Source organism: Capricornis sumatraensis, chromosome 4, assembly GCF_032405125.1.
Source record: "Capricornis sumatraensis isolate serow.1 chromosome 4, serow.2, whole genome shotgun sequence".
NCBI classification, from domain to species: domain Eukaryota; kingdom Metazoa; phylum Chordata; class Mammalia; order Artiodactyla; family Bovidae; genus Capricornis; species Capricornis sumatraensis.
This window is the reverse complement of record NC_091072.1, coordinates 104,994,021-105,016,442: the sequence shown is the minus strand read 5'-3', so window position 1 is coordinate 105,016,442 and position 22,422 is coordinate 104,994,021. Positions and strand designations below refer to the sequence as shown.

Below are 22,422 nucleotides of genomic sequence, written 5' to 3'. Positions count from 1 at the left end.
AGGTTGGTCATAACTTTACTTCCAAGGAGTAAACATCTTTTAATTTCATGGCTGCAATCACCATCTGCAGTGATTTTGGAGCCCAGAAAAATAAAGTCAGCCACTGTTTCCCCATCTATTTCCTATGAAGTAATGGGACCGGATGCCATGATCTTAGGTTTCTGAATGTTGCGCTTTAAGTCAACTTTTTCACTCTCTTCTTTCACTTTCATCAAGAGGCTCTTTAGTTCTTCTTCCCTTTCTGCCATAAGGGTGGTGTCATATCTGAGGTTATTGATATTTCTCCCAGCAATCTTGATTCCAGCTGTGCTTCCTCTAGCCCAGCGTTTCTCATGATGTACTCTGCATATAAGTTACATAAGCAGGGTGACAATATACAGCCTTGACGTACTCCTTTTCTTATTTGGAACCAGTCTGTTGTTCCATGTCCAGTTCTAACTGTTGCTTCCTGACCTGCATACAGATTTCTCAAGAGGCAGATCAGCTGGTCTGGTATTCCCATCTCTTTCAGAATTTTCCACAGTTTATTGTGATCCACACAGTCAAGGCTTTAGCAAAAAAAAAAAAGTGGTAAATGTGCATTAAAATGATCTATAACATAAGCTCCCAAACTTTGGCCACCTGATGCAAAGAGCTGACTTATTCAGAAAGACCCTGATGCTGGGAAAGATTGAGGGCAGGAGAAGGGGAAGACAGAGGATGAGATGGTTGGATGGCATCACAGACTCAATGGACATGAGTTTGAGCAAACTCTGGGAGATTGTGAAGGATAGTGAAGGCTGGCCTGTCGCAGTCCATGGGGTCGCAAAGAGTCGGACACAACTGAAGGACTGAACAACAATAACATAACCACATTTATTTAAGAATGTGTTTCAATATCAAATGGCAAATTTCAAGTGTAAAACCACAATTACTTTTGCACCAACCTAACAGTAACTAGAGGCCAGGGAAGGTGCTGAATATCCCACAATGCTCAAGACAGCTCCCCACAACCAAGATTCATCCAGCCCAAATGCAAAGGCTTAGAAACCCTGCTCTAGACACTGAAGTAATTTTAAAGCAAATTAATCATGTTGCTTTAAAAATATACAAATTTAGTTGTATTCTGAAGACAATAACATGGCATGCATGTTAAAATAAAGATGTGAAATCATCAACATGCTACCCCTCAACATTCATCACCAGGAAGTACTCTAAAGACTTTTCAAGTTTTTTCTGCACATGGGAAGAAGAGAAAATTTTACCTTGCTAGACAACAAATATACAATCTCTAGATCTTTCAACATTCATCAGAGGTCTATGCAAATCACAAATACGGCTACCTGTGAAATAATTATTTGTTACTAAATTAAGAAATGAGCATGTTATACTTACTTCTTACTTGAAGTGTCATAGAGAATGATTCTTTTATCCAAGCCCACAGTTACAAACAGCAGTTCATTGACAGGAGAAAAACAGATGCCTGAAGCTGGAGCTTTATGTGTACTGTCAAAGTTATGGTATGGGCTCTGACTATTCACATCCCAGAGAGTTACTATTCCATTATCTGAAACACTGCCCAGGAGTGATTTCTTAAATAAGGAGTACTTCAAGTGCCGAATAGACTAGGAAAATAAAAATAAATTTTATGTAATTGTAAGCATATGTAAGAGCATTTTATATAAGGTATAAATAATGGCCAAATACCAACCATATTATTCACAAGGGATTCAGAACTTCTCTGGTTTATGGCATAACAGGTTTCATAATCAGGACAACCTTAAAATCATTTAGTGGGCCCTGCTGCTGCTGATGCTAAGTCGCTTCAGTCATGTCTGACTCGGTGCGACTATAAGGTCCTAATTCTAGTAATTGAACAGTACTCATGATTTTATTATGTCAGAGTAGAGTTACCTCAATCACCTCTTTTACAGAAGAAAAATACAATATATTGAGGTAAACTATATTAATTCATCAGGATTAGAACATTCCACCTAAATAAAAGACCCAGTCACAGTCAGATCATGAATAAGCATAAGGGAACTCTGGTAGAGAATAAGTAATAATAGTCTGTATTTGTTTTCAATATATATTTTTGATATTTGAATATATTTCTTTGAATCTGATGTGCTGGCAGTTCTACAGTGGAAGCACAATAAAAATTAACTAAATATAAAGGGGGTATTTGCAACACTCTAGGCTGGGGATGGCCTACCATTCTTTCAAAAGCGTTGGCCTGAGGGCAACGCTAGCCTTTCTCTAAAACACTCATCTCTGGAGGCAGTGGAGACTTTTTTCAGTTTCTGCTGGACAAGAATAAACAAAGATCCAGTTTGAGTAAGCAGGTCTTCTGAGACTGAAAGTGGATGAATTTTATCTACTTTTACTAAAATGTTACTTTCTAACTTGGCTGATACTATAATTTATTGTGTTGCAAATTAAATATTTCACAATCACCTGATTTTTTACATTTAAGCAAAATAAAAGTATATAAATCAAAAGCAGAATCCACAAGATTGGGAAACTAGCCACAAGACACTTTTATTTATAGTCTCAAGGAAAGCAATGAATCATTGGATGAATCATAGTTGGCAGTTATCAGCTACACATACAGGTCCCAGATAAAACTGCCACAGAACAAAAGTCAAACCTGAAGGCTTTTTGTTTGTTCTATCTAATCTAACACACTTCAAAAAGACTTAAAATTTGAAATTTAGATTCCACTAGCTTTTACATATTAAAAACTCATACTCTACTTCTAAGATCTTCAAAATAGTAAGTATTAGCCCTCAACAACAAAAAATATGTAAGAATAACATAAAACAAATTCTGTCTAAGGAAACCAAGTATTTGCAACCTGTCACCTAAGGTAAGATAATTACTATGTTGTTGTTTAATCGCTAAGTTGTGTCTCACTGCAACCACATGGACTGTAGCCCACCAGGCTTCTGTGTCCATGGAATTTCCCAGACAAGAATACTGGAGTGGGTTGCCATTTCCTTCTCCAGGGGATCTTCCTGGATCAAGGATCGAACCCATGTCTCCTGCATTAGCAGAAGGATTCTTTCCCGCTGAGCCACCGGGGAAGCCTTTTATACACATAACACATTCTCATAAATATTAATATATACAGTATCCCTTCAACTCCATTCCTCCCTCTTCTTCACTCACTTGTCTTCTTTCAACCACCAATCATCTGTTACCTGCTGCTACTGCTGCTAAGTCACTTCAGTCGTGTCCAACTCTGTGCAACCCCATAGACTGTAGCCCACCAGGCTCCCCCATCCCTGGGATTCTCCAGGCAAGAACACTGGAGTGGGTTGCCATTTCCTTCTCCAATGCATGAAAATGAAAAGTGAAAGTGAAGTCGCTCAGTCATGTCCGACCCTCAGTGACCCAATGGACTGCAGCCCACCAGGCTCCTCCTGCCTATTTCCATTCTCACTGTCTTGCTATCTACCCTTCATACCACTGCAGCAATAACTTCTTCAAAGCTAGAAATCTGAACGTAATGCTGTCTTGCCTAAAGTCCTTGTAACTGGAGGACTCTGAGAAGATAGAGGTTACAACCGTGGCAGAGTTTTTCAATCTCCCTAAGTCCCTCTATTTGTGTGTGTATATACGCACAAGCGGGCCTAAGACTGCTTATCCTTATAAAGTCCTGCTTTCAAGATTGGCCCTTGGTTGGAGTCTTCAAACTTGGATTTTTGGGGGGTTCCCACCACCCTAACTGAAGACAATGGCTCACTGACTGATAAAGAGTAGCTCACTGTGCCCAAACTGCTTGTGCAAAAAATATGGTTTATGACTGAACCATGGATGAACACCTGCCATCCTTATTAGAATTTGGAATTTCAGTACATGCTAGGCAAAGGATGTCAAGATAACCAGCCTCCAACAAAGTCCCTGGCCAATCAGTCTCTAATAAGCTTCCCTGGTAAACCATATTCCATACATGCTGTCACAATTTGATCCTGGAAAAATTAAATACATCTACTCCACTGAGAGAAGACTCTTGGAAGCTCATGCCTGGTTTCCTTGGGACTTCACGCTATGCACCTTTCCCCCTTTGCTCATGTGCTTTGCATCCTTCCACTGTAATAAATCACAGCCATGAAAACTACCTCTCTACACTGAGTCCTGTGAGTCCTCCCAGTGAATCATCAAACTTGGTCTTGGGAATCCCAGCACAGACCGTAAGTATAATGTGTGAATGTGTATGTGTTACAGATAGCAAACCAGATAGCAAAACTAAAACCCCATGAACAACATTTACAGTAAAACTAGACCATTTCAGGTATCCCCATGAGCCCCAAAATACCCTAGCAGATCAAACATTTAACAGCCATAGTCCTTCATAGTATTAGTATCTGTGCAGGAGGAAGCAGAGGGAAATTACAGGGACTGAGAAAGATTTGAGAACAGGAAAAGCCCCACATAGCCAAAATGTATCCATGGGAAAGTGTGGTGGCCAATCTGACAATATCAGCTAAACCAGGAATATCCACAGAATCACCATTAGTAGTTCTGTCCAAGAAGTTTGCAGAAAGGTCTGAAGGGCTAGAACACCCCCAAAACCGTCCAGCCAAGGCATCTCCTTCCCAGGTCACGGCTCCATACTGAGGAGACACTACCAGCAGTGGAAACAAACCTGACCAGGTTGGAGTCAAGATAGTCGAAGCAAAGTGAAAACTCACATACAAGTCCGGAAGCAGAACAAAACCAAGCAATCTCAGAAGAGTTACCCTTTAAACTCCATCTCTGTTGTGGAGTTGAGGGAAACTGACTTCACAGATGAACCCCAGACAAAGTTATTATGAGAACAAAGAGAACAAGAAAGAAGGCATTCTCAACAGATGCGCAAAAAGACAGTAAAATGATACAAGACATTAAAAAAAACAATGTAAGTCAGAATTAGAAAACTCAAAAATGAGATGTCAGAACTTGGAAAAGAATTAATCCTAAAGATGAAGGCTAAAAAAAAAAAAAAAAGAAAAGAAGGCTACATTACATAGCCTTCATTAAATGTACAAGGAATACAGAATGAATAAATATAACAAAAAATACCTTAAAGATAGGTCAAAAGGAAAGAATTTTTAAAAATCAAAAATAATAAAAAAAGTTAAAAATGATATGAAAGTAGCAAATCACTGAAGAAGATTCAACAAAGATAAAGAAAATATCAAATACTAAAAACTGTAATTTAAGAAAACTCCCTGAAAGAAAAAAACTTTGAAATTACATATTAACTGATCATACCATGTACCTGAAATAGCAATAGAGAATAACCAACACCAGGACGCAATCTAGTAGAGTTACTGGATTTTAAAGGGCAAAATAATTCTCTGCACATGTAGGAAAAGGAACAAGTAACTTATAAGGAAAAAAATACTTAAATTATGATCAGACATTTGAGACCAAAAATGATAAGAATAACACACTTTTAACTCCTCAAGGAAAGAAAATGTGAGCCTGCTACAGAGTTACACTGAAAGAGAATTTTTAATTTCAAAGAAAAAGTCAAAAGCAGAAAACATATACTTATGGAAATAGTATTAACATATGTTATTCACTGTGATTATAAAAATTTGGAAAATACCTAAAGAATAGGATTATCTAAATAAACTGTGGCATTTGAACAATGGAATATTATACAGACACTAAAAATTATAATTGTGAACACTAGCAATATGCGAATACCTAGGATAGAACACTAATAAGAAAAAGCAGAAGATTGAACCAATGGAACAATTATAAATTTACGGAAGGAAGACAGAGCTATACAGATAAACTGCAAGAAAACATTCTTTAAATCACTTCCTATTAAAGAAAAGTTAGAAGAGAAAAACCAAAGGACAAAATGATACTTTAAGAAGCAATATATAAAGATATGGAAGTTTGTTTTACACCAACATGTCAATCACAAAACTGCTTGAATACATAATATAAAGGCTAAAAATGTGGACGAATACTAAGAAAATATATTGAGATAATCAAGGACATTTAATATGATAATACCCAACTGTATACCAATGTCCCCATATAACATAAAGGAAACCACAAAGCTTTGTAGTAATTCAAACTTCTTGAGTGCCAAAGTTCAGATATAAACAAAACCAGTCAACCAAGTCAACCAAATTGGAATTAAACTCATTTTTGATAAAATAATTATTTAAAATATATAACTAATAATTATTTACCAGATCTCTATACTCTAAATGCTTATTAATATTTACAGAATCTATAGCTAAAATGTCAAAAATTTCACTGAAGAAAATGGACTTATTTAACATACACTGAAAATGTTATATTTAAAATCTCAGATACTACACTTAAAGATCACTTTTAAATCTAAGGAATCAATAAAATATCCACATTTTAACTGCTTTCAAAAAGGCTGCAGTCTGAGAAAGGCAACACAAGTTAACCTATTGGTGAGCCTAAACTGCTGAACTTGCCAAATAGTGACTTGCAATTATAATCTAAGGAGTGTGTCAGCCCTGGCAGCTCTACAGCAGTAAGGCTTTTTGCCCCTGCAGATAGACACTGCGATCCACATAAAACTAATAGCTTCAATTCAGCTCAGACACTTCAAAGTAAGATTCTAAATATATTCAGGCAATCTCATTTCTAATATGAAATTCAGTATAAAGATTCAGTGAGACTCCGTGGTTTTGTCACTCTTGCTAAGAAAGCAATTTGATGATTTTTAAAGATTTCAAATTCTTGATTGCTCATAGAAACAAAATTAGAAATTTTAAATTTAATCATTAGATGTGCCCTACCTACTATTTTTCTCAATAACCCAAACCCTATAGTAAAACTGATCAGCACAGGAACTTGGCTGGATGACAGTATACTGGAATTGGATTATGTCAATTTTTAGAGTTGAAATTTTCATGAACATTGTTTGAATGTCTAAAATGAGTATTTAATATACTTAAAACTTAAATGAATTTTTGAGGAATCAATTTTTAAAACTCCGTAGATTTCAATTATGCTGCCTGCAAAGTGGAAATGTAAATATGCAGAATCATAACATCAACTTTCTTCACTAAGAAAACAGACTGCATACTTACATACATAGAGACCAACTGGTATTTACAGAGAGCCCACGCACTCTGCTTTAACGGTGTAGAGAAAAATGAAATAATATAGTACATGAAAAATATATAAACATTTGTTCCAGGAAAAGAGAAAAAAACCAACATGCTCCAGTTTGATTTCTTCACCTTCTTAACGCTCTCCTTACTCTACATTGCTCTAAAACACAAATTATGATTACTGAGGTCAAGTTACAAGTGGTTAATCTGGAGGGAATGCATTAAACATTCCCTTGAAATACAATACACTAGTATTGTATACACTTGCAACACAAAATAACCTCTACCTGGAATGTTCTCCAAACCCTCTCATCACCTACATGTACCCCAGTGGCAGTCAAATGGTCTTTGCAATAAATAATGCTAGCATAAGCATACACCTATATGGAAAGATGAATTCCATCTCACACCACATACAAAAACTACTTTGAAATGGAGCACAATAGACATAAATGTAAGAACTTCTGTTCATTTTTTAAAGGCATTAAGAGAGTGAAAAGGAAAGCCATAGGCTAAAAAAGAAGACATATGCAACATGTATATCCAAAGGATGACTCCATCTGGAAAACAGAAGAAACTATAAATCAATCAGAAAAACACAACCCCAAACAAAAAGGAACAGACTTGAATAGTCACTTCACAAAAGAAAGTATACAAAAATGTGCCCAACTCATTCAACAGAGAAATGCAAATTAAAACCACCATGAGATACAATTACACAACCATTAAAGCAGCTGAAGTGAACAAGCAAGACAATACTTGATATGAGCAAAAACGTGGAACAGCTGGATCTCACATACATTGCTTATAGACATATACAATGGCACGAGCAGTTTAAAAACTTTTTGACAATTTTTAATGAAGTAAAACTTAATGCCCACCCTAAGACTCAGCAATTTCACTCCTGAATATTTACTCAAGAGGAAAGAAAACATATCCACAAAAAGACTCATATGAGAATATTCATAGTAGCTTTCTCACAATAGATACAAATGAGAAACAGCTCATACATCCATCAATAGTAGAGTGGATAAATGGTGGTATATCCTTATAATGGAACACGTCACAGGAGTTAAAGCAGTATAAACTACTATCCATGCAACAAACATAATGAAGACCAGGACACCGGACACATACAATTCTTTTAAGAAGCATGAGGTAGTGACTGGAAAGGGTTAAGAGGGAGACCTATGGTACGCCAGAAATGTTCTGTATCTCGATTTTGGTAAGATGTAGTTACACAGGTGTATGCATGTATAAAAATTCATCAAGTTGTGTATTTAAGATATATGTACTTTATTGTATGTATCTTGTACATATCTCAATTTTTAAAACTTTAATATTTTACAGAGAATAAAGGAAAGAGCAATAACCAAAACTCTCTAGTAAAACACAGTAAAAACTTAAATACATGGCAGTATCTAACCTAATATTTCTGTTACTGAAAAGTCAACCCAGAATTCATACATCTAAACTTATCATGCTTCTAATATATCATGCTTCTTCCAAAGAAGAAGAGAAAAAGAGAAAGAGGAGAAAAGAGGAGAAGGAAAGTTGGGGGAGGGAGAAGAGGAAGGAGGGAAGGTGGAGGGGAAGGAAAAGAAGAAAGAAAAGAGGAAGGAAAAGAGGAAGGAGATGAAAGAAGAGGAAGGAGAAGACTACTCTGTTTCTTTAAAAAGCAAATCATCTATTTGAACACTGGATTTTTTTTTCCAGTAGTTTCAATATCTATGGGCTTAGGTTTTATGTCTCAGTTATAAGAAAAATAACCAAAAAATTACAAAAACAAAAGATTACTCTCTATCTTTATGGCCATATTAATCATTCTCTGTGGTAAATCACTTATCCTCACCCATAAAATGCAGAAAATGAGATTACCTCTAAAGGCTTTTTTCAGTTCAAGGATTCTATGGTTCTGACATTCAACTAATCAAAATATTCTGACTAGTTCCCTGTCTTCCAAAATAAAAGCCAAGCCTTTGCTCTGGCATTCAAAGTCCCATATCAACATTAGCTCCTAGCTACTTTTCTGTTTTCGCACATTAGCCCTATATAAAACCCATACACTTTCCTTCCTCTTTGTTTTATGATTTCCTCCAAATAAAATACTCCTCTCCCAAAGTTCTTTATTAATGTATTAAAATCTTTATCTTTAACTGTGCTCATCCACTTACATATTTATTGGCGATCTTTCCCACGTAAGGCACAAAGTTAGACAACAGCTGAGGACAAGGAAACAAGACACAGTTCCAACTACTCTGTGGACATGCAAAGAGCTAAACCCAGCACAAGGCAGAATCAAATTACACAGTAGCAGAACAAAACCAAACCCTTAGACCGAGCCTGAGACCCAGCTGAAACTGTCCCTTTCTTCAATTTTCTGTTATTCCCAAACAGATCGTTTTTTCTCTGTTCTGAATGACCATTAAGATTGTTTCTCAACAATCTCCCACTTTCTCATAAACCTCATCATTTATATCTCTATTACCTCAATATACCTGAAATCTGAGAAAAGACTTTTTTCTGTATATTTTTAATACTCGTTAAATTTTCCTTGAACACTAAACATAAACTGTTCAAAGAATGATTTTAAGGCTTTTCAAAACGGAAGCGCTCCCATATTTTACCTAAAAATACTTACGGCCAAAGTGATTACAATAAAAAGTAAGAATAAAAGAACTTGCACCTTATGGGAAATTCCTGTGGATAATTTCATGGAAAGTTAGTCAAGAACTAGATTTCTTGAGAAACTAAATTTATTCTTTTAAGAACTTTATAGACTAATTTTTTATAAAGAAAAATTCAGTAACTTGACTAATTTTGCTTTATAAAAGCATTTATAAAGTATTTCCTTTATAAAATATAAAGTATTTCCTTAAATACTCCTGTATTAACCTGAAATACATAAATATGCCTTGGTACTGTAACTATCACATACTTGAAACAAACAAAAAAGAAAACTCTATTTTCCCTGTGCCTAAAAACAAATACTTCATGTCCATCAGAGTATTTATGAACATAAGTATCAGTCTTGTAGCTGACATAGTTTAAGTTATGCGATACTTCTGTAATTGTAATGTTATAGATTAATATCCATATTTTAGGCTTAATCTATTAATAATTATTTGTGGTTTTTATCTGTAGTTAAGTTCTAGGAGCATGTGACCGTTCAAAGCATAACTAAACTCATATAAGCTCCATCATCTAATATATACTAGTTTTAAAATACTACCATTAAAAATAGATATCTATAAGTTTTTCAAGCATGCTAAGTGCAAATTTTAAACACTTAATTTTTAAAACTTAAATTCACTGCCTTATGTAAGATAATTAAAAATCTCTTATCAACTTTATTTTGAATAAACCCATACTGTACCTGGTTATTACCGTGACCAAAAGGAGTACTAGATAAATTAGTGGTTACACTGTGCAAAATAATTTCACCACTGAGAGATCCAGAAGCAACGTAGCAGTCATTCCAATTATATGTTACACAAGTTACTTCATCTTTATGATCCTGAATGAAAGAAATGACAGTAAACAGAATGCCACACAACCTTCAAACAGCATATTTTTCATGTTTTTTTGAAAACATTATATATTTGTCTATCTTATATTTGCTTAACATTTTCCTCAAAATAATCTTTAAAAAAAAAGTACACAAATGAATAGTAAACTGTCTGATCAGCACCAAGTCTTTTCAGGGAACAAAGATTTATTTTTCATAACCATAACAATGATCAGGCACTATGAAACAGACAAAAAGGAAAGGTAATTTTCCAAATGGCATTATGCCTACATAAAGAATTCACTTCCACTGACAAGTAACATTTATTGCAAGTTGACTATTATGAGAGCCCCTGCCCTTGAGAATATTACTGTTCAATTGGGAAGACAGGGCGTTTAAGTAAACATGCAAATGGCAGAATGAATTCTAAATGATTGGCAGAGGCAGAGAGTCAGAGGAAAGCAAAAGAGGCGTCACTATGAACTGAGTTGACAAAGGAAGCTTTCCAGAAGACAGGAAGCCTGAGTTCAACCTTAAAGAAAGTGATTAAGAGGTAAGTTAGGGGAAGGAGAATGAAACCTAACACTGCAAAATGGAAGAGAGCAAAAAAAAAAAAAAACAGCCCCAAAGCCAAATTGAGAAAGCATGTTTGAGACTTGATAGACGCTGCTTCCGTCTGTTGAGTACCAACTTAGGCTGGAGTTTTAATTATTATTAATCTTTAGAACAAGCATGGGAGGCAAAGTCATTTTTCCTATTTTACAGATGAGTTAACTAAGGTTAACAAACTGCAAGCTCACAGAACTGCCAGTGGCAAAGCTTGGATTCAAGCTTATTTTCCTCCCATTATACTAGCACTGTCTCCCTGATCCATAGGGGAATCCATTTTGAGGAAATAAAACCATTTAGTTTAGAACAAACTGAGTTCACAAGGATTATGTTTTCCAAGATTAAATTAAAGGCAGCAGCCTAAGAGCACAGTGGTCAGCATAGTTTTTAACAATTTGATGTCACATCTTAATAACAGAAACAAACCAATCTTTGTATCTAATAATTAATGTAATAACAATAATTGTAGCTATAATATTCCACTTATTTTACAACTTTCTCAAATGGTCTCTAAAGCATGCCAGGAGATGGCTTTACATTTTAGGAAATTCTTTCTCTGTGTAGGTATGTGTGTGTATATATAAAATATGTTTAAAATTTCACATATTAAAACTTTTTTGAAAGACAAAAATTGAAAACAATTTTAAAGATGAACTTCCAAATGCCAAAGCGATAGAAGTCCAAAAAAGCAATCACAACCAGAGGCTTTCACAGTGATTTTTTTCATTTTCTGAAACTGCAAAAGCTATTTAAAGAAACACTAATTATAAATAGTAAATTATTCTAGAAACATTTTATTACCAAGATGAAGATACACACAAAAATAACACAAATAGCAGCAGAGAACTAAGAAGCCATATCTCCAAACTGATTACCAGACTGAATACTATCATCCCAAAATCCCTCTCATTTTTTCACAAGAGCCTGAAAAACATCTTTAATGACAATAAACCATATTTTTTAAAAAATGAAGGAAGTGGTCCACTCAAGAGCAGAACAAAGTGAAAAAACAAGGACAAAGTTTTAACCCCAGCAACACAATAACATAGTAACATTCATGGAAGGAAAAATAAACTCAAAAAAGTAAGCTTTATATTCCCTAACAAATCTCACTTCATTCTGAAGCTGCTTATTTTTATCATAAAAGCTCAAAATTAAATTTTGGTAATTACTAATAAACACATTTCTGTAAAGATTTTTTTTTAAGTTGCTTACCTTAAGAGATCGATGAACTCTTTTTGATTTTAAATCCCAAATATTAACAGTATTATTCAGGCCTCCGCTTACCAAATACATAGACGTTGAATTTAAACTGACACATGTCTGCTTTTGCTATTTAAAAAAAAAAGTCATGTTAAGTTAATAGAGACCAGAGCTGACTTTCAATTCTCATCCAACACTTAGTAAGCACATGAAAAACATCTGAGGGAAATGCTATAGACATGTCCATTCTTGTACTAAAGATTCAGCTCTCATCATCTTCCACAAGGATTCAATAGTCTGCAAAGTGTTCAAAATGGCTTTAAGGAAATCAACCAGATTCATGCTCTTTCCACATAAAGGTGGTGACAGAGGAAGCGTAGGAAACCACCAAGTCTCGGAGTCCCTTTAGGGCTTACTTGCCCTGCATATTGTCCCTTTAACAACACCTGCTCTTATACTCCACAGAATATCTCAAATTAAAATCAACCCACAGCTCAGAAAATTCTAAAGGTAGAGGAGACTTTGAAGAATGCCTAGTTTAAATCCTTCAATTTACAGAAGGGGGGAAGTTTTATAAAGAGGACAAGATACTAGTCCCAAGTCACAGTGCCTCTCCCCAAAATGGACCAAGTCTCAAACATCTTGTCATCAGAAACTAAGTCTACACTCTTCCCCCACACTGTAAGGTCCCATTCATCCAGATACTCAAGACAGAAGTTCAGAAGGAACCTTGATTCCTTGTTCTCCCTCCACTCAGTCTATCAGCAAGTTCTCTAAACTCCAACCATAAAATATACCCTACAGGGCCCCCCCTCTATCTACCATCACTGCAAGCACCCTGATCCAAAACTTGTCAAAGAACAACAGCAGCCTCCTACCTGGTTGTCTGCCTTCCACTCTTGCTTCCCTACATACCATGTTCTATACAGAGGGTGACCTTTATGAAATGTAAATCAGATCATGTGGGTCTTATTTTAAACTCCTCAGTGGCTTCCAATCACACCTAAATTCCAAACTCATCATCAACCCGGCTTTCATTGCCCTATTCATCTAGCCCTTTCTTAACTGGTCTGTCACCAGTTTCCTCCCCACCCACTGATTCTCTAGGCACAAGGACCATCTTCCATTCCTTAAATGTAATAACACTATATTTGCCTCCAGACTTCTACACAGCTATTCTTGCCTGGAAAGTTAATTCCCCTGAACCTTGGCTTGAATGACTTCACCTGATCAATAGATATCAACTTAAATACCACAACTTCAAAAGACCTCTTCCCCACCTAATGTAACCTGCTAACTCAATAACGTATTTCAGCTCTCTGCATTAACAACTTACCACTATCACTGGGTACTGTTTACTCGTTTATTCTGTCTCTCACCAGAATGTCAGTTTCCTTACAGCAAAGACCATATCCATGTTCAATAAATATTTTTAGAACAAATGGCTAAAAATACAGTGGTAACCAAGTTTTCTCACAATGAGTATGTATGCATGTCATCTATCTGGTGGTATCATCAGTAACTATGCTACAATGTTGCATGGTTGTTTTTTTCCTATTAACTTTCAGATACACTATATAGTTACATTAATTATTCCTACTCCAGCTCAACACCATAAGGGGGGGGAATAGAAATTAATTCCAAAGGGTACATTTTGTGACTGAAGGCAAATTACCGTAGCTCTAGGCAAGTAATCTCATCTTTCTGAGCCTACATTTCTACCTGTGAGAAATGAAAGATGAGGACCAGATCTACTGTTATTGATAGTCCATGCATTTCAAAAACATCCTCTGCTCAAGAGAGCACCAGATTCTTAAAAGGGTGCAGATGACCCCCTATCTCTCCCCCAAGGTTTCTTCCAGCTTTGAAATTCTAACCGAGTCAAAATTATTAACACAAAAAAATATTGGGGCACAGTACATCAATATTTCAGTATAGTCACTATAATTCTCTTGCAGACATCATTTGAGGAATTGACTTCGGTCTAAATAGACTAATAAAATTTAGAATCTGGTTATTACTGCAAATCAGGAGTTTACCTTTAAATAAAATAGATAAGAATAGCATCCATCAAAGATCAATATATTAAAATTCCAATCATCAAAAACAACTGAAATTATTCATAAGGGCTCAGAACAAAACCTATATTTTTAGCTGCTTACCCTAATGAGAGAGGATTTTTTATGTTAATATATTATTAATGTAGGTAATGAACTTAAATAATTAATGGAAATTGGTTGTTACAGGAATCCTGTACCCTAAGACAAAAGCAATGGGTAGAACTTTAAAATCTGAAGATAACATCAGGTCAAATTTCTAGGTTATCATATCCATTATCATACCGTCAAGACCAATCTGTCTACTTTAGAGAGGTAAAATACAAAATCAAAGAAAATTAATATGGACTTTAAATAAAGTTCCACCTTAAACAGTGGCAGAAGTGGAAATGAAAATGGTTTTTGTTTTTGGGCTTTTTATTTGTTTTGGCTGTGTCAGGTCTTAGTTGCAGCATGCAGGGTCTTTTGTTGAGGCATGTGAGACCTAGTTCCTGGACCAGGGATCGAATCTGCATCCCTTGCCCTGGAAGGAGGAGTCTTAACCACTGGACTACCAGGGCAGTCCCAAATCAAAACTGTATTGATGTTGATATTTAATTCAACAAATGTTCGCTGATCAACTTGGACATCATCTGAAGATCCAAAAATGACTAAGATGTTCTGCCTGTTCTTGAAGAGTACAGTTTACCTTACCGCCCAGTGGTACTCTGGGGATGCAGTTTCAATTCCTGGTCCGGGAACTAGATCCCACATGCCTCAACTCCACTTACTGAGGCTGAAAGGCAAGTGCCATTCCTACCCTTAACCCACATTCTATCTGTCCCAGTCTCCATCACCTGTGGGCTGGAACTGATGCTCAGGTCAATCCTACCAGACACCTTTAGGAAAGGACTGCTAGAAATTCTAAGTCATTTTTTTAATATGTTAGATGAATTTATACTGTGTGGTCCCGCTGTGTTCCACTCCAAAGCAAGTGGAGTAGAACAATGACTGATTAGGCCACCTTATCTACTCCAGTGTATAAAATCATGACAATTCATTATGGTTTAGAGTCCACTATAAAACTCTGAAATTTAAAAAAAGAACCACCAACTATATATTCCTTTTTATTTAGATCTTATTTAAAATGGAAACAAATTTCAAGAAGTGTGTGATTGGAAATGAAAAAGCCAGTATTATCCTAAATCAGAGAGATTAACTTATGAAACAAAAGGGTGAGAATATATAGTGAGAAATTCATTTCAATGCTCTGGGACCAAAGCTCATTTTGACAAAGCCCGTTCTGTTACAGGAGGGCTTGGAGAGGCTCAGGCAGTACCCACTGGACCGAAGCTAAAGCAGAAGGTCACCATCAGATAAGGGTCTTTAGCTGATGGTGCTGAGCCCATTGTTAGTAAGGGAAGGGCTACATCATTAGGACTCTTTTCGTCAGATTAACCTAGGAACCTTGGTGGAACAGTCCTAAAAAGTCACAGCAATACCAGGAAACCTCCAACAGAGGGAAAATGGAGATGCTACCTAGCTGACAAAATCTAAGTCCTTGATTGCTCCCCTAGGATCCAATATTACTTTACCTAAAGATGTATCAGAAAGCACACTTATCTCATCTTCAAGTGTTAACTGTATTATTTTAAGCTCAAGTTAAGAATAATGCTTTTAAACTCCTTTATATTTAGTTGTTAGCACCATAATAAATAAGCAATTACCACACAAGCAAGACTAAGATTTTTAAAAGTTAAAAAAAAAAAAATCACTTACCCCTTCACCAAGCTCTAAAAGTGGGACAGGTTTACATTTGCAACTTGAAACAACTATTTTGTCACCACTGGAAGATGCTGTCACTAGAAAGTTATCTAAATCAAGAGTTATGGAGCATCAAACAATCCAAGAGCAGCTCTAGCACTCGACTATCATTATAAAGAAATATGATGAGAAAAGCAAGCAAACTAAACTAAGAAGACAAACAATGAATATAGTTGACACATTAGCTTTCAAAACTGGCTCAGATTACTAATTACTAAGACTAATTCTCTTTACTACTGCAGGGAAGAACTATCCTTTTTGACTTTGCTATCACTTGAAAGCTATTTAACCCGTGTGAAATACTACCTCATTTTCAAAGAGTAGGCCAGAAGGTCTGATTTTATCCTTCAAGAATGAGAGCATGACAAAAGCAACATCAAGCAAATACCAATCAGCCTTTTCTTCTATAAATGTGGTTTAAGATAATTATTTAGTAATGCAGTGCTTGATACCAGTTTAAGCTAGGAAGCAAATGTCCATATTAGTCTCCTATTTTTCCACTAAAAAATAAAGCCTGATATTTCCTGGAATGGAATGGACTGGAATGTTTGTGATAGAGCATTTCAATTTTAAATGTATTAAGAATATTATAGTGTATGTAGCAAATATAAGTAAGTGTGATTACACAGCTACTATGCGTTTTAACTTTATTTCAGCTCAATTAAATTTAAATTATTTAAAATACAATTTTAAATTATTAAAGAATTATTTAAAATTTGATTTAATAATTTAAAATTAAATTTACCCTTTTTCACATGAATAAGTGAAATCATCAATAAACACAAAATAATGTAAGTATTTTAAAACTTACATGACTAAACACAGTAATACAACCAAGAACAAGAACCTGATTTTGAGAGTTAAAACAAAATATCAGAAGTTTAAATATACACTTTTAACAAGCAAAGTCCAAACTGTATTACTTTAAGTGATTTGTAGAACATTCAGCTATTTTGTGAACAGATCATGGACTGTAATTTTATCATGATATATGATTCAAACAAAATCACTACCACCTATCTAGATTTTATAGCATTGAGAAAAATAAATCATTTTCCCTTTCCTTGGCTCCTTCCTATGTTTACTGTTACTCTTCTCTATAGAATATATTTAAGAAAGGACTAAAAGAAGATACTACAAAAGTATACTCAAGTTACTCCATTCATTTCCCATATAGTTTTAGCAGTCTTAAGAAAGTGAGGAGTGTTACCAGGAGGACCAAAAAAATAATAAACTGATTTTAAAAAAAAGAAAACTGATCTTCATGGCACCTCACCATTAACTCTGTCCTTGGAATCCACGCTAAGTGGTCCCCAAATCTGAGTCTGGGAATCCCTTGGTCTTCAGTAACTAACCTCTATGGAAGGCATCAAAACCTCAACAGGAATAAAACTATACAAAGGTTTCCAGTGCACATGTACTTATACAAGAAAACTACAGAAATAAAACCAGTTTCCAAAACCCAAAGGACACCATCACATAGTCATAGTCACATCAGTTTTGTTGCTAGACCTTTAAGTGGTTTATCAGTAAATGCCAACTCCTAATAAAACTCCTTGGAATAAAAAATAATCACTAAGAATTGGTACTTTTATGTAGTAAGTAACAGGGAAACTTAAGCTCTAAATATAATAAAAATCTAATATAGAAGCAACATCACATATTTGTCACTCTCTTTAAACACTTCCCCCCACTATAGATCTGCAGAGGGCTTCAAAAACGCAGTCCCCTCACATGAGTTTGATTAACAGGGAGCCAAAGTAACTTACTTTGCTACTTTAATACAAAATCAAGGAATGATGAAGAGGAAAGTTTAATTCAAATAGAAAACTTGTCATTTCTGTTATATATTTACAAGAATAATTAGACTGGGCATGAAAACTGTCTAATGTTTTTGTTCATGAACCATTCATATTTTAAAGCTTTGATATTTTTACTTTCATCAGGAAGCAGAATATTACTACTTTGATACTGATAAGATCAGATACGTGTTCAAGCTTAATCTGTTGTTTAAGAAACAGTGTATGAGTTCCATAAAAGAATGACTATCTCTACCATACCAAGAAATACAGAACATTTTCTTACAAAAGGTAGTAACAGTACTTTGTTTCCAGCAATGGTTCTCAACTGAGGATGATTCTGGCCCCTTACAGAATTGATATGTGGCAATTCTGAAGATGCTTTGCAGCTGTCACCACTGGGGTACTGGTATCTCATTGGTAGAGGTCAGGAAGGCTTCTAACCATCCTACAATGCACAGGGAAGCCTCCAAGACAAAACATTACCTGGCCCAAAATGTTAGTAGTGCGATATTGAGAAATCCCTATTTATGAGTTCATTTTACCCACCCGGAACTTCCCTGGTAGTCCAGTGGTTAAGGGTCTGCCTTGCAACGGAAGTGGCATGGGTTTGATTCCTGGTCAGGGAACTAAGATTCTGCATGCCACTGGGGAGCACCACAAACAAAGAGCCTGCAGAGAGCCTGCACACCGCAATAAAAGATCACACATGACTCAACTAAGACTCAAAGAAGCCAAATAAATAAATTTGGGCTTCCCAAGTGGCGCTAGTGGTAAAGAAACTGCCTGCCAATGCCGGAGACCTAAGAGATGTGGGTTCAATCCCACGGTTGGGAAGATTCCCTGGAGGAGGGCATAGCAACCTACACCAGTATTCTTGCCTGAAGAATCCCATGGACAGAGCAGCCTGGTGGGCTATAGTCTGTAGGGTTGCAAAGAGTTGGACAAAACTGAAGTGACCTAGCACACAGAAATTTACTAAGACAGGAAGGGTGGGAATCAGAAACATAAAAACCTTAGGAAAATTCAATCAAGATAATTTATCTGTCTTTTTGGGAAACAAGACTATTTTCAACACAGATACAATGGAAGAGAAATACAGGAAATACATCAGTAACATGGAACTGTTCTACAATTTTTATCTCCTCCCTCAATTTTTGCTTTTGTCTTCAAGTTCTGTCTTGAATTTCCCAACTAGATCCACAAATATGCAAATGTAGGTGCAAAACATCATTCCAGAACTTTCAGGATTATTTCCACCGTTACCTACCTTATTCCATTTAATTCAATAACCAACTGCTGATATAAAACTCTATGGTCTGCATCTAGTAGCTAACATATATTTTTAATAGCAGTGCTTTTAAATGTAGTGGGTTGCAAATAAATTTTTTTAATGAAATCAATGGAGAATATCAGTTTTCAATCATATGATATGTCATTGTTTAGTCGCTAAGTCATGTCTGAATCTTTGCAGCCCCATGGACTATAGCCTGCCTGGATCCTCTGTCCATGGGATTTCCTAAGCAAGAATACTGGAGTGGGGTGCCATTTCCTTTTCCAATGGATCTTCCTGATCCAGGCATTGAACCCACATTTCCTGCTTGGCAGGTGGATTCTTTAATACTGAGCCACCTGGAAAGCCCCTATCATATGGCATATTGTTTATTAAATTCCTATTTCATTTTATCTTTCACAGCTATGCCAAACATATTTCTCATTATGGATCACACACAAAAGTTTCACTGCTACTGGATGTTTAACATAGTGGCTATTTTTTTTTTTTTAAAAAAAGGATACTATTGCTGCTCCAACACACTGAGCTGATAACATGTGGTGCGGTATGTGGGTTGAATTTATCCACCAGTGTCATAGATGAAGCATCCCATATTTTAACATCATCTCCCGATGAAGCAAATCTGAGGTTTTCCTGCATGACTGCACCTACAAATTGTTTAAAACAACATGCTTTAAAAACAATTAAGAATAGGTTTAAAACAAACAAACAAACAAAAAAAAGAGTTAAAATGAGGCATCTTATCCAAAACAAGTGGCTCCACACATTCACTTGTGTCCCAGAGACTGCACTCACCACAAAGATGAGTTACTGGATGGATCTTCCTAAAATGTAAACTGGATCATAGTCTTAGTTGACCTTCCCAATGGCTCTCCACAGCAATTACAATGAAATGCAGCCTCCTTAGTGCGGAGTGTTTCATAAACTGGCCTGATGTAACTTTCCTTTCTTCCCTGGGGCCACCAAACACACTGGCCTTCTTTCTCACCTCCAAGTGTTTCTGTTACCTCGTCTGCCAGAAATGACCTTTCCCAATTTCCCATGGTCATCTCCTTCACATCATCCCAGTCTCAGCTCATGATTCTTCCTCAGAAAGGCCTTCCCTTTCTGAGGCTAAACCCATTGTTCTGTACCCCATTCTCCTGTTCCATTTTTTCATGGCCCTTCCTGCTATCTGCAATTCTTATTCTCATAACATCTGTGCCCCTTGACTTGAGGAAAACAAAGATCTCAAGGACAGGAATTTGTGTCTTATCTTGTTAATTACTGGTGTTCAAACATTCCTGGCACGCAGTTGGTATTCAACAAATAACTGTTGGATAGGTACCTTTCTTATCTTGAAAAAAAAAAAGCTATGATAAACTGTAGCACTCCTGCAGGTTAGAATCCCACCACTGCAGGTCTTCCAAATAGCTCTAAAATTAGCAAATACAACCTGAGAAGATGTCACTAAGTTCCTATACCAACACCTGATCCACAATGCCTTCGCTTGTATTATCTATTCACAGTACACAGTTCGAATGCATAATTCTTACAAAGTGATTTCACAAACCAAGGCAGTCTAGAAGACAAAACACACATAGTAAAGCATGATGGGTTAAGAAAAAAAATGGTCAAAAACAGCTTGGGAGAAAGGGGAAGGGAAGGGAAGGGTCTAAAAATATACCTTCACATCTTTCTGGTGTGGACAGTGTCAAGAGTGTGGCAGAGCATAAGTGATGTCACAGGTTCCCAAGTCATCAACAAAATATCACATTTGTAAGTATATTTCGGAGGACAACTTAGAGACATAATAAAATATAGGGGTCTTTCAAGACTCAAGAGGCAGAAAATGTGTTTATAATGAGGCTGAAATTTCGTTAACTAGAAAAGTCACTTACGTGATTCACTCTGCTTCATTCAGCAGATAAACACAGTTCTACTAAGAGCCCTTCTTAGTCATCTGTTGAAACGTAGACACAGTGTTTGGATTTGGTGCCTTAACATGTTATAACTAATGCCCTTTGGATTCCTTCTCAACAACGAGACGCTGGAAAAGCATCTGAAAACCCAGGAAAAAACCACTGAAAGATGTCTTTACTGTAATCTTAGACCACACCTGTTGAGCGGTGTGATGTAGCGGAAAGATCACTTTAGTCCTGGCTCAGATGACCTGCCCCAGAGTTAGGTGACAGTTTGGCCGAGTCACTCAATGTCTGTTTGCTCCTCTCAAAGGAGAGCGGGGAAAGGCCCATCAACCAGTGTTCCGAGAACTGAGCACACTTAAGGGCGCGGCATATTAGCCTCAGAAAGAGGCTCCCATCAAAAGCGAGCTGTCAGGACACACGGTCGTAACACCATCAGCCTCGCGGCTACAAGAAACAACTCGCTACACTTAGCTTAAACAAAAGCTCTCCAACTTTCTTTCACCCAAAATGCATTTTACTCGCAGGAGTCTTGCTCAACTGGAGTTACCTTGTTAAATGCATTCGAGCGCCTGCTAAACGAGTCGAATTTGAGAGGTTTACAAAAAGGTAACGGGACTGCTGGCAAGCGGAAAACTTTCCGGAGTCGGTGCAGCCCCCGGAGCCGCCTCCGACCTGCCCCAGTCGACCAGGGCCACCTCTCAGGCCCGACCGGAGGCCGCCGCAGGCGGAGGTGCGCGACCCCGGCCCGCGGCTCCCGGGCACTTCCGCGCCAACCCGGCCGCCGCGCCCCTGCCCGACCCGCTGGGTCGCGGGCAGCCCAGGGACCTCCGACCCACCCCGAGGTGATCGGAGGGCGGGTGGGGAACCAGGAGTGGGCAAGTACTCGGCGGGCGGCGGGCCCTACCCCGGAACCTCCGGAACCTCACCTCTCAGCTGCCGTACACCGGGGGCCTCAGCGCGGCCCGCTCCGGCGCTGGGCTTCCGGCTCCCGCCTGAACTGTTAAACTTCGGCGGCCGGAAGTCCCGCCTCTGAGTGGCGTCACCAGGAGAGGCGCTTCCCCAAGGAGGGGCTCAAGTTGACAGGGCAGGGCCAGGGACAGTGCTGGGCCTGGGTTCGAGTCCTGATCCAAGCGCCTGGGAGGGAAGGGCGGGAACTGAGG

At 37.1% G+C, this 22,422-nt stretch overlaps 1 protein-coding gene across 1 annotated transcript in view; it reads right to left on the bottom strand.

Annotated features, from left to right (window-relative positions):
- The window catches only part of NEDD1 (NEDD1 gamma-tubulin ring complex targeting factor), a 45,687-nt gene extending 23,473 nt beyond the window's left edge, over positions 1 to 22,214 (bottom strand). The window contains exons 1-6 of the mRNA XM_068970860.1: positions 22,189 to 22,214; positions 19,859 to 20,002; positions 16,218 to 16,312; positions 12,415 to 12,531; positions 10,459 to 10,599; positions 1,375 to 1,604 (exon numbers count right to left, since the gene is read on the bottom strand). Coding sequence (XP_068826961.1) covers positions 1,375 to 1,604; positions 10,459 to 10,599; positions 12,415 to 12,531; positions 16,218 to 16,312; positions 19,859 to 19,994 — 719 coding nt within the window. The 5' untranslated portion in view covers positions 19,995 to 20,002; positions 22,189 to 22,214. The remainder of the gene's footprint in view (positions 1 to 1,374; positions 1,605 to 10,458; positions 10,600 to 12,414; positions 12,532 to 16,217; positions 16,313 to 19,858; positions 20,003 to 22,188) is intronic.
- Between the last annotated feature and the right edge of the window lie 208 nt (positions 22,215 to 22,422).